Below are 12,553 nucleotides of genomic sequence, written 5' to 3'. Positions count from 1 at the left end.
ATGCCAGATTTTTACTCGAATACCAGTTATAATAACTGTGCTAGGACAATTCCCTGGACTGAAGGCAACAGACAGGAACATGAACCTGATTACAGAGATACTCGTTGCAAAAGTGATATTCGGCTCTGCCTGTCCTGGAACTCCCTCTGTAGACCAGGGTGGCCTCAATCTCAGATATTAATCTGCCTCTGTCTCCCAAATGCTGGGATTAAAGGTGTGTGCCACTATACCAGCTTTTAGCAAAGTTTATAAATCACTAAGCCACAATTTATTGATCATAGCAATGACTGTAGGCACAGCTCTTACCAAGACACATGCTGCAGATGACTGTGGGAAGATGGATAAGGACACTGAGAATATTTTGGTAACTTCCTTCATCTTTGTTTCAGAATTGTTATTTATTCATCTTTTCTTAAGGAAGTTTTTTTTTCCCCTCTGGTTTTCTAAATTGCCTTGTCTGGTATTAGGTGCCAATGTATCTCACATTTTTCAGAGATTAATGGTAGGCTGTCTTTCATACATAGAACTTGTGACTCAGTAGTCTAGAAGACCACCTTTATCTTTTCTTTTTTTTTAATTTTTTTTAAATATTTATTTATTATGTATACAATATTCTGTCTGTGTGTATGCCTGCAGGCCAGAAGAGGGCACCAGACTCCATTACAGATGGTTATGAGCCACCATGTGGTTGCTGGGAATTGAACTCAGGACCTTTGGAAGAGCAGGCAATGCTCTTAACCTCTGAGCCATCTCTCCAGCCCCACACCTTTATCTTTTCATTCTGCAGTTGATTAGTGTCTACATTTAGCCTGTTGGATACTTAGCGAAAATTTTGTGGGAGTCAGGTTGGTTTTGGCCAATGAACAGTTGCTTTAGTTAGTGTGTTTTCAGTTCTGTGTGTATGTAGATGCATTTATTCATCAGTGCTTTGATTCTATTGCATGTTTCCTATCTTTTTCAAGCATACACACATACACACATTTATATATATTTACATTTTATTTTTTCCATTTTTATAAGCTTGCATGTGTTTCTGCAGAAGTATATGTGGAGGTCTGAGGTTGTCAGGAATCATCCTCTATCACTCTTTCAATATATTCATTGTGAGGCAGGTCTCATAATCCAACAGAGCTCATAGTTACAGCTAGCTGGCTTGTTCTGGGCAACTCTTATCTTTGCCTTTTGAGTCTCACCCACCTGGCATTTAATATGTTTTTTGAATTATAACTTCAGGGACAGGGTTAAACTGATGAAAGAGAGCATCTATTATGGGTCAACAGGAAGTTTAAAGAGGCATTGTGCATGACTGCAACCTCAGAGTTGGAGGCAAGAGAATCAGGAGCTCAAGGCTATCCTTGGAAACAGTAAGCTTGAATTAAAACAGGAAGGTCTGTAATCCAGCTCTTAGGGAGACTGAAAGGATTCAAGTTCAGTGTCTGCCTGGTACACAATGAGTTCAGAGCCACCCTGAACCCCTTAGTGAGACTGTATCTCTAAGTAAAAGATTAAAAGTGGATGAAGAGATAGTCCAGTGGTAGAGTACTTATATACATGTCTGAGGCCCTGGGGGTGGAGGGAGGACTTTGTGCTGGCTACTTTTATGTAACATGAGGGCCTGCTTGTTGGGGTTTCTGTCCTGCCAGGTTCCCACAGCCGGTAAGCCCCAAAGAAATTACAGAGGTCTATATTAATGATAAACTGATTGGCCCATTAGCTCAGGCTTCTATTAGCTCTTATAACTTATATTAACCCATTATTCTTACCTATACTAGCCACATGGCTCAGTACCCTTTTCAGCGGGGTAGGTCACATCTTGCTTCTTCAGTGTCTGGACAGGACTGGGGAGGAATAGGCTTCTTCCTTCCCAGAATTCTCCTGTTCTCCTTCCCTCACCTATACTTCCTGTCTGGTTGTCCCACCTATACTTCCTGCCTGGCTACTGGCCAATCAGCGTTTATTTAAAACATTGACAGAATACAGAATTGTCCCACACCACTTTTATGTCAACTTGACACAAACTAGTCGTCTGAGAGGAGGGAAACCTAATTGAGAAAATGTCTCTGTAAGATTAGCTGTGGAAAGGCAAGCCTGTGGGACATTTTCTTTTCTTTTTTCTTCTTTTCCTTTTCGTTTTTTCTCTTCCTTTTTTTTTTTTTTTTTTTTTTTTTTGTTTGTTTTTTGTTTGTTTTTCGAGACAGGGTTTCTCTGTTTAACAGCTTTGGCTGTCCTGGAACTAGCTCTTGCAACAGACCAGGCTGACTATGGACTCACAGAGATCCCGAGTGCTGGGATTAAAGGCGTGAGCCACCCTTGCCAGGCTGTGGAACGTTTTCTTAATGAGTGATTGATATGGGGAGAGCCCAGCCTATTGTAGGTGGAGATACTCCTGGGCTGGTGGCCTATGTTCCTGAGCAAGCCATAGGGAGCAAGCCAGTAATCAGCACCCTTCCATGGCCTCTGAATCAGCGCCTGCCTCCAGGTTCCTGCCCTGCTTGAATTCCTGCCCTACCTGCTTTTGATGATAAACTGTTACATGGAAGTGTACGTGGAAACAAACTTTCCTCTCAAGTTGCTTCCTGTCACAGTGTTCCATCACAGCAGCAGAAACCCTGACTAAGACAACAACTTTCATTTAGAACAGATTTCATCAGAGGCAATGATCAAGAAGATCAATTTCATGCCTGAAATAGTTCAAGTGAGAATCCAGGATCATGTTATTATCTAGATTACGTACAGGAGAACACTATTGCATGTTTTCATTGATTTATTTGGAATGGTATGGCTTGTCATTAAGATAATCCAGCTAGGATATTTCCCCCTTGATTTTGGTAATTTTCATCACTACTTTGGCTGATGAAATGATATGCAAAGCCACGTGACTGGCAAATAGCTGATTAGAAAATACCTTTGTGTGTTACCTCATGCGGTCAGGAGTGCTTAGCTTGTGTTGCTGGTGGTTCAGTAGAGAAAATGTTACAGCGTATCCATCTACCTATACTTCTTGGTCCCTTAGCCCCGTTGTTTCTGACACACTTTGGAGGCAAGTAGAAGGTCAAGTCTGGGGACTCTGGCCAAGCCCTTTCATCAGAACAGTCCTTAAAATTTTGCTCTATATTTTGTTTCATAAGTTATGACTCTTTGTAAAGGCCTTACATGACAGAAATTCACTGAGAATGGAACCTCCTCCATGGATGTGGAACAATTATCTTATAAACTAAAATATCCTAAATCATAAAATGTTTTTTCCCTCTGTTCTATTTAATAGACGATTTTCTTATCTTTTAAAAACCTGTCTTCAGCCAAGCATGGCAGTTCACACCTTTAATCCTAGCACTCAGGAGGCAAGGTGAGTTCAAGGCCAGCCTGGTCTAAGTAATGGGTTCCAGCCAGCTAGGGTATGTAGTGAGATTTTGTCTCAATAAAACAAACCTGTCTTCAAAACAGCCCCAAAAGCTGGTGTTCCAGCTCAGTAAGGAAGAGTAATCTCATCTGGTTTCATCCTAAAGCGTTTTCATTCTTTGTTTTTAGATGCTAATGAGAGCAGATGCCAGCAGGGGAAGACACTCTATGGAGTTGGCTTGAGAACTGGGGGAGAAAATCACCTTTGGCTTCTTAAAGGAAGCCTGTCTTTCCAAGCTTGTTGGGCTGCCTGCTGCCAGGACTCTGCCTGTCATGCTCTTTGGTGGCTGGACGGGATGTGTTTTCAGGCCGACTGCAGCAAGCCCCAAAGCTGCCAGCCTTTTAGGACAGACTCTTCCAATTCCATGGTGATAATTTTTCAAAAATCCCAAACTGCAAATGGCTTGGGCCTTCTACCTGAAGATGATGAGCCACTTCTCCTGAGGCTGGGCTGGGGCAGGACGTCTTGGAGGAGGCAGAGCCTCGCCAGGTCTCCCCTCACCCTTGCTGTGTCCTCTGATGACCATCAGAGTTTAACCAGGGCTCGTCAGAAGAGAGATCATCTCGGTGAAGTGGCACCACCTGGAGCGGTGCGGCATTCTCAATTGAATGGCTCGGAGGAAGCAGGTGCTGTGAGTCCCAGCGCCTCTGTAGAGGTAAGCAGGTTCCCAGGGAGTAGAACTTAAATCTACTCTTTCACTTCCTGCGTGAGCAATGGAACTGATACTGTGGCCAGTGCTCACAGGCCCCACTAGTGTATGTGGAAAACTGGGCGGTATTTCTTCCTAGTTCCTAAGAATGTTCATTTTATGCAAGTCTGACAGCTGCTTGGTTAAAGCAGAAAAACTGCTCTTTATCTATTCTAAGCTGGTTCTTGGCTACAGGTAAGTGCAGCTGTGTGGGTGTGAGTCTCTACCAATGGCGTTGCAGTGTGTTCTGCCAGATAGCAAAACAGCCGATTGATGTAGCTGCAGTCAGTTTTCCTCCTCCATCCCCTGCCTATAAACACATTCCTTATGAGCTGGATTCTGTTCCAGTTTGAATAAACTATACCTGGTACTGTGGACCAAGATCTGACCTGCTGGGCTGGGATGCAGGAAGTCTATCAGCTTAGAAGTGTCTGGGGGGAATTCTCACCAACTTATATGCTAAGGAACATGCTACCAGTAGAGTTTATTCTGCTGCTTATTATGTTTCCTCGTTGTTGATCTTCCTGGGCAAATGATTAAAAGGAATGACTCATTCTGTGCTCGGTCTGCCTTGATTACTGTGACTTATTTTTGTATTTGTTTTGTCCTAGTTGTCTCTGTCGAGTTGAAACCTGAGTGGGGAGGCTACTACTTGCCAGGCACTGTGTGTCCTGATCACTGTACCGTGTCATTTTGTTTAGTTTTCATGGCAATATTTCCAAATAGGTATTATTAGCCTTGTTCTACCAGTGAGGAAACTGAGGCCCAAAGAGGTTAAGCAGGTTGCCTCATGCAACTAATGAGCAGCAGGCCTGGGATAGGAAGCCAGCTTTACTGTTTAGGAAAACCTTTAACTGAAGCATTAGAGATGACTGCTCTTGGTTTAATGTACCCACGGCCATTTATGGAAACCTACCGTCAGTGAGAAGTACTTCTCTAAGCACTAGAAGTGTGAAGGTGTGTAAGACATAGTCTGTGTCTTTCTGTAGTGTGTGATTATGGCGTTAACAAAACCTAACCCTATGCATGTTAGGCACGTGCTCTATCACTGAGCAGTGGGAAGTCCTTCAGGACTTTAAGCAGGGAAAGACAGCAGTTTCCCTCATCCCAGGGAAGGATGTTCTCAGGACCTCAGTAGACCCTTGAAATTAGTACCGGTTCTCTGGACAGACTGCTGCCTGACATCACCTTGTTATTATTATTTTTTTTCTGAGATAGAATTTCTCTTTGTAGCTTTGGAACTCACTCTGGAGACCAGGCTGGCCTCAAACTCATAGAGATCCATCTGCCTCCCAAATTCTGGGATTAAAGGTGTGCACCACCACTGCCTGGCTTTATTGTTATTATTTTTTTAAAGACTCTTTTATTTGTGTGAGTTTCTGCTTGCATGTATGTGTGTATATCACATCTGTGCCTGGTTCCTACAGAGGTCAGAGCAGAACATCAGATCTCCTGGAATGGGAGTTCTGGACAATTGTGAGCCACTGTGTGGGTGCTGGGAATAAAACCCTGGTCCTTAGCAAATATTCTACTGCTGAGCTATCGCTCTGACTCCTGCCGTTTTCTTCTTTTTGTTTGTTTTTTATTTTATTTTGTTTTGTTTTTGTTTTTAAGGCAGAGTTTCTTTGTGTAATGCTGGCTGTCCTGGAACTCCCTTTGTGGACCAGGCTGGCCTCAAACTCAGAGAGATCCATCTGCTTCTGCCTCCTGACTACTGAGACTAAAGTCATGCACCACCACTGCCTTCCTTGACATTTTATTCTTAATGTAGATTTTATAATAGCACCCTCAGTTTATCTTTTTTTTTCCTTATTAAATTGAGATCTTTCACATTTTCACGTCGAAGGAAGCACTTGGCTTTTTTTTTTTTTTGGCCATATCTGGAGTCTCAGCATCACTATTTTGCTTTTGCACTGCCTCCGCAGCCGCCACCACCACCACGGCCAGGCTGTTTTAAACTTTGTATCAGTTCTTTGAGGATTTCATCTCATTTGTTTTCACTCATATTCACTCTTCCCCCCTGACTGATCCCCAATGCACCCCCACTTTCCTGCTTGCCCAACTTTGTGCCCTTAAAAAAATCTATCAAGTCCCACTTGTGTTGCCCAAATATTCTTTTTTAAAAAAAGATTTATTAAAAAAAAAGATATATTTATTTATTTATACAGTATCCTGCCTGTAGACCAGAAGAGGGCACCAGATTTCATTACAGATGGTTGTGAGTCACCATGTGGTTGCTGGGAATTGAACTCAGGACCTCTGGAAGAGCAGTCAGTGTTCTTAACTGCTGAGCCATCTCTCCAGCCCCCAGGTATTCTTGATGTGTGACCTTCTACTGGAGCATGGGTGACTTCTCAGGAGTTATACTATTAGAGAAAACTGACCTTTTCTCTCCCGGTAGCTAATAATTGCCAATAGTGCTTGGCTGGGGTGGAACTTAGAGCCTAACTCTCCTCTCCGCACTGTGGGTTCAGAGGTGCAGCTGCCCTGCTGTGTCCAGAGGACACATTTTCCTTATAGTCATCCACTGCATCTTGCTCATAGCCTTCCTTCCCCTTGTCTCTGAGCCTCTGGAGGACAGGGTAGTGTATATGTTCCATCTAAGGCTGAGCATTCTTTTTTTTTTTCCATGATATTTATTGAGCTCTACATTTTTCTCTGTTCCCCTCCCTGACTCTCCCCTCTCCCCTTCAACCCTTCCCCAAGGTCCCCATGCTCCCAATTTACTCAGGAGAACTTGGCTTTTTCTACTTTCTACTTCCCATGTAGATTAGATCTATGTAAGTCTCTCTTAGTGTCCACATTGTTGTCTAAGTTCTCTGGGATTGTGGTTTGTAGGCTGGCTTTCTTTGCTTTATGTTTAAAAACCACCTATGAGTGAGTACATGTGATAACTGTCTTTCTGTGTCTGGGTTACCTCACTCAAAATAATGTTTTTTAGGGCTGGAGAGATGGCTCAGTGGTTAAGAGCACTGTCTGCTCTTCCAGAGGTCCTGAGTTCAATTCCCAGCAACCACATGGTGGCTCCAAACCATCTGTAAAGAGATCTGGCGCCCTCCTCTGGTGTGTGGGTATAAATGGAGGCAGAAAGTTGTATACATAATAAATAAATCTTTAAAAAAATGTTTTCTAGCTCCATCCATTTTCCTGCAAAATTCAAGATGTCATTATTTTTTTCTGCTGTGTAGTACTCCATTGTGTAAATGTACCACATTTTTCTTATCCATTCTTCTATCGAGGGTCATTTAGGTTGTTTCCAAGTTCTGGCTATGACAAACAAAGCTGCTATGAACATAGTTGAGCACATGTCTTTGTGGCATGATTGAGCACCCTTTGGATGGATATATACCTAAAAGTGGTATTATTGGGTCTTGAGGAAGGTTGTTTCCTAATTTTCTGAGAAATCAGCACACTGACATCCAAAGGGGTTGTACCAGCTTGCACTCCCACCAGCAATGCAGGAGTGTTCCCTTTACCCCACAACCTCTCCAGCATAAGTTGTCATCAGTGTTTTTGATCTTGGCTATTCTTACAGATATAAGATGGAATCTCAGAGTTGTTTGGATTTGCTTTTTTTATGATGACTAAGGATGTTGAACATTTCCTTAAGTGTCTTTCATCCATTTTATATTCCTCTGTTGGGAGTTCTTTGTTTAGGTCTGTACTCCATTTTTTTTATTGGATTATGTGATCTTTTGGTGTCCAATTTCTTGAGTTCTTTGTATATTTTGGAGATCAGATCTCTGTCTGATGTGAGGTTGGTGAAGATCTTTTCCCATTCTGTAGGCTGTCGTTTTGTCTTGTTGACTGTGTCCTTTGCTTTACAGAAGCTTTTCAGTTTCAGGAGGTCCCATTTCTTAATTGTTTCTCTCAGTGTCTGTGTTGCTGGGGTTCTATTTAGGAAGTGGTTCCCCGTGCCAATGTGTCCAAGTGTACTTCCTACTTTTTCTTCTCTAAGGTTCAGTGTGGCTGGTTTTATGTTGAGGTCTTTGATCCATTTGAGTTTTGTGCATGGTGATAGATATGGGTCTATTTTCATTTTTCTACATGTTGATATCCAGTTATGCCAGCACCACTTGTTAAATATGCTTTCTTTTTTCCACTTGATATTTTTGCTTCTTTATCAAATATCAGGTGTTGGAAGATGTATGGATTGATATCCAGGTCTTCTATTCGGTTCCGTTGGTCCTCCTGTCTGTTCTTATGCCAGTACCAGGCTGTTTTCAGTACTGTAGCTCTGTAGTAGAGTTTGAAGTCAGGGATTGTGATGCCTCCAGAAGTTCTTTTTTTTTTTTTAATTTATTTCTTTATTATGTATACAATATTATTCTGTCTGTGTGTATGTCTGCAGGCCAGAAGAGGGCACCAGACCTCATTACAGATGATTGTGAGCCACCATGTGGTTGCCGGGAATTGAACTCAGGACCTTTGGAAGAGCAGGCAATGCTCTTAACCACTGAGCCATCTCTCCAGCCCCAGAAGTTCTTTTATTGTACAGGATTGTTTTGGCTATCCTGGGGTTTTTTCTTTTTCATATGAAGTTGAGTACTGTTCTTTTGAGGTCTTTGAAGAATTTTGCTGGGATTTTGATGGGCATTGCGTTGAAAGGCTGAACATTCTTGAACATTCTGCAGTTTCTTCCTCTGTGCACCTAGTTGTGAGTCTGAGTTAATCATCACCTACTGCAAATGGAAGCTTCTCTGATGAGAGGTGCACTAATCTATGGGTGTGGGGCTAAGTCATTAGGAGTTAGTTTAATGCTGTGTCCACTTAGCAGGAAAGCAGTAGTTCTCCTCTAGGGCCTATGACCTGGCTTGCTATAGGTAGGTTCTTGGGCCAACAGTGGCGCCAGGTGGGTTTTATCTTGTGAAATGTTCTTTTTTTTTTTTTTTTTTTTTTTTGGTTTTTCATGACAGGGTTTCTCTGTGTAGCTTTGGAGCCTGTTCTGGAACTCACTCTCACTCTGTATATTAGTCTGACCTTGAACTCACAGAGATCTACCTGCTTCTGCCTCCCAGACAAGAGAGATGCTTTACTATCAAAGTAAGTGAAGGATACAGGAAAGAGAGTAACCAAGAATTCCCTTAGGTATGGGATCCCCAGACTTTAGCATCATCAACTTCACTTGAAGGCTATGTTCAAAACAGGTCACTGGGCTCCAATCCAGTGGGGCCCCACTCTTAAGATCTGATTTTCTAAGTTTCCAGAGAACACTAGTACTCTGGTCCAGCGACCATACCTTAGAGACTCTGCCTGACAGGATGGGTAGGAGTGGGGGTTAATATAGAATAATACAGAGCATTGGTGTAGTCTTAACCATGGGATTAGCCATAAGTAGGATACCTCCTTCATTGTGATATGGAGGAAGAATTTCATGGATATAACTAAAGTGAATATTGATAGGTTTGCTAAAGGAAGTCTTAAGTCATTCTTTGGTTCTTCTGAAGTGTGGTAGATTATGGAAAATGGAAGCAGAAACAGGTAGGGTAGGGGTAGGTGGGCAATAGACAGGAAGATCAGGGGTTTAGGGAGAGTGGCAAGGGTCTGAAGTAGCCTTTGTGACAGATAGAAGACGGCAAACTAGGTAAGGAAATAGGAAGCCTTCCTTCTAAGTAGTCTTGAAGATGGAGACCGTACAGTAGTGTGCTGATCTTTCCAGTCATGTGCCTCTTCTCAGTAGCTCCCAGCAACCCTGCCAGGAAAAGGCTGGTAGTTTGACTCATCCAAGTTAGGAGATTTGCTAGGTGGTTTGTGCAAAAGGAAATTGGGGCATGGAAATTAAGGTTTTCAAGAGAGTGGATGACAGAGAATAAAAAAGATACGAAAGGAGGCAAAGGTAGGTTGGGCTCACTGGTAGAATACAGAAGATTGTCATTTGGAAGTTTCCATGGCCAAGCAGATAGCCAGGAACAGTGATTATGGGAAGGGCAAGAGGCCATATGCAGAGCATAGGATATTTGAATTTAGGATTTGGGGTTGTAGAAGTTCTGGTGGTGACAGGATCTGAAGCACAGCTGTGGAAGATGTTGTTGGAGCATATGGCGAGGTTTAGTGGAGACAAGGGGTTGAAAAACCACAGGAAGTAGCCTCACAGGATGCATCAGTGAGTTGTCTGTTGATCCCGCTGTGAACCCGAGTGCACTGTTTACTGGGAACCTGCTTTTAGCTGTGGTGTGGCTCAGTCCTAGCACACACCTTTCATCCCAGAACTGTCTGCTTGAATATTCTAAACAGAAGTAAATAAAGTCAACCATAGTTCTAGAGGCAGAGGGACCAGACCGTTGACAGGAAGTAAACAAAAATTAAGAAAAAACCATAGAGAGTAAGATGGACGGATAGAGAGACACAGAGGGAAGAGAAGCGAGGACACTGAGTTTGAGTAGGAGAGAGGAGAAGGAGGAAGGTCAGCTGGTGCTTCCTCTGCCTCTGAACTAACAGGTTTGAGTCTTTATTGATTGAGATTTTGTTAAAAGCAACAGTTGTCTGTGTGGGAACTGAGATGGCTGTTAACATGATGGTGTTAACAGCAACAGCTAATGTTCACTGATACTTCCTGTGTACCAGGTGCTATTCTGAGCCCTTTACAGACTGTTGTTCTCAAGCCACATAACAAGTCTATGCGGTACTGTTACTATCCCTGTTAGAGAGAAGAAACTCAAGGGAGAAAAAAAGACCAGCCACCCAGCTTGCTCATCTGACTCGGGCAGTGTGATTTCATCCAGAGTCTGTTCTCGGAACTCTTTTACTCCTTAGGCAGGACCTGGGGGGACGAGGATTTGAAAGGCAGATGACAACACCATGTAGAAGGCATGAGTGATGAGTGAGCTGGGATGACAGTTGTGCTAAGAATGAAAGCCCAGCAGGTTGGTAGGAAGATGTGTGTCCAGAAAGGGGAAGAATGATAGTTTGCAAAGGACACGGGAGAAGGCAGCCCAGGCTGAGTAGGACCGATGGCATTAGCGATGGGTCAGTAAAGCTGAAGCTACAGTAGATTTATACCAGACAGTCTTTTGGGAGATAGTGAAAACACAACTCAGGCTTTACTGAATACAGTTGCGTGCTGGGAGGCAGACCCTGGGTTTGGATCGGCTAGAGACTTCTTTTTCTTGTTTACCTGTATTGGGGAGTGGCTACAAATTGTCGTTACTGAACAGAATTTCCAGAGCTCTGTGGTCTAATAGAGTGGGTGGTCGTGGAGGACTTCTGCATACCAACTGGGGAGCAGGAGTGGGTCTTTGCTGCAGGTAGTGCTGCAGACTTTGACTTCACACGAGGACTGCAAGCGTGGCTAAAGATAGGGCAGTCTGTTAGACCTTCCATGCTTTGCTTAAGAGCTTACTTAGTGCTTTAGCCTCAAAGCCATGGAAAACTGTGGAAGGTGGTAAGGTTACCTGTATCTTCTAAGTACTTAACTGGTAGGTGTTTCTTTGAGGAGACAGCTTCAGAGTTCTGTTTAATCCACAAGGAATACTTGAAGAATGTGTATGCACTATAGTTCTTATCCTACTCAGTGCTGACTGACCATCACTAATGGTTTCTGGTCCATTCTGTTTTCATCGAGGTAGGTCAAGTAGCTCTGTATCTAAAGTTGGGAGAAATTGTCATGTATTGCTCTGGGTTTTCCTGAAATGCCTGCAGTACTGTAAAGGCATTGGCTTGTCAGGGTAAACTGTTCATTCTTTTGGCTACACATACATTATGATGCCCAAGAGCAGGTGCTATGGACCTGTGTTTTTTTGTGTTTTTGAAGTGGTAAGGAGTGCCATTTAAGAGAGGAAAAAGTTAGTCTTGCTTGGCTTGAGCACTGTACTCGTTTTGTGTCAAGAGCCTCTGAATTGTGGCAGAAGGAGCAAGGAGGATGGTTCATTGGGACCTGGAACAGGCTCTGTAGGCGTGGTTCAGCCCCTGGCAATTAGCTGCTGCCGGTCCTGCTTTGTGAAGGAGTTGAGGAAGGAAGGTCCACGAGGACCACAGTTTGACTTGAGAAAGAGTCAGGTGTCCGTTCTCTTTCCCATGCTTATTCCCCATTCCAGTCACTGAGCAGCGGCTCAGCCTCTGCAAACCTTTCTTCTGCAGCTGTCTGCTGCTTCTCCTGAGCACTCTGTGCCGACTCCTGGTGCGGCCTGAGCTTCCCTCTTTTCAGAAGAGAAGATAAGGCATGGATGTGGGCAGCCAAGGAGAACAATTACATAACCAAGGACAGCCTTTCCTCTCCAGCAATCCGGTGTTCTTTTGTTGTTTTTGTCAGGCCCCGCCCCAACTCTCCATGGTTTTCTGCTTGCTTGCTTTTGTTTTGTATTTTTAAATTTTGTCTACATTCTTTAGGCTGTGAAATTATTGCCAAGAGTTCGTTTATTCTTCTGGTTATTACTCTGACAAATTTGGAATCCCTTGGGGCCTAGATTTTTTTTTTTTTTTTTTTTTTTTTTTTTTTTTTTTTTTTTTTTTTGACAAGGTTTTTTTTT

The 12,553-nt window shown here is 43.1% G+C and overlaps 1 protein-coding gene across 5 annotated transcripts in view; it reads left to right on the top strand.

The window, feature by feature from the left end:
- Nucleotides 1-12,553, top strand: part of Kiaa0319l (KIAA0319 like) — a 99,930-nt gene that overhangs the window by 30,651 nt on the left and 56,726 nt on the right. For all 5 annotated transcript variants that reach the window (XM_050156573.1, XM_050156555.1, XM_050156564.1 and 2 more), the window contains exon 3: nucleotides 3,529-4,055. In XM_050156573.1, the coding sequence (XP_050012530.1) occupies nucleotides 3,529-4,055 (527 nt within the window). The remainder of the gene's footprint in view (nucleotides 1-3,528; nucleotides 4,056-12,553) is intronic.

Source organism: Alexandromys fortis, unplaced genomic scaffold, assembly GCF_014885135.2.
Source record: "Alexandromys fortis isolate MF-2015 unplaced genomic scaffold, M_Fortis_MF-2015_v1.1 scaffold_26, whole genome shotgun sequence".
NCBI lineage: Eukaryota > Metazoa > Chordata > Mammalia > Rodentia > Cricetidae > Alexandromys > Alexandromys fortis.
This window is presented reverse-complemented; position numbering and strand designations above follow the sequence as displayed.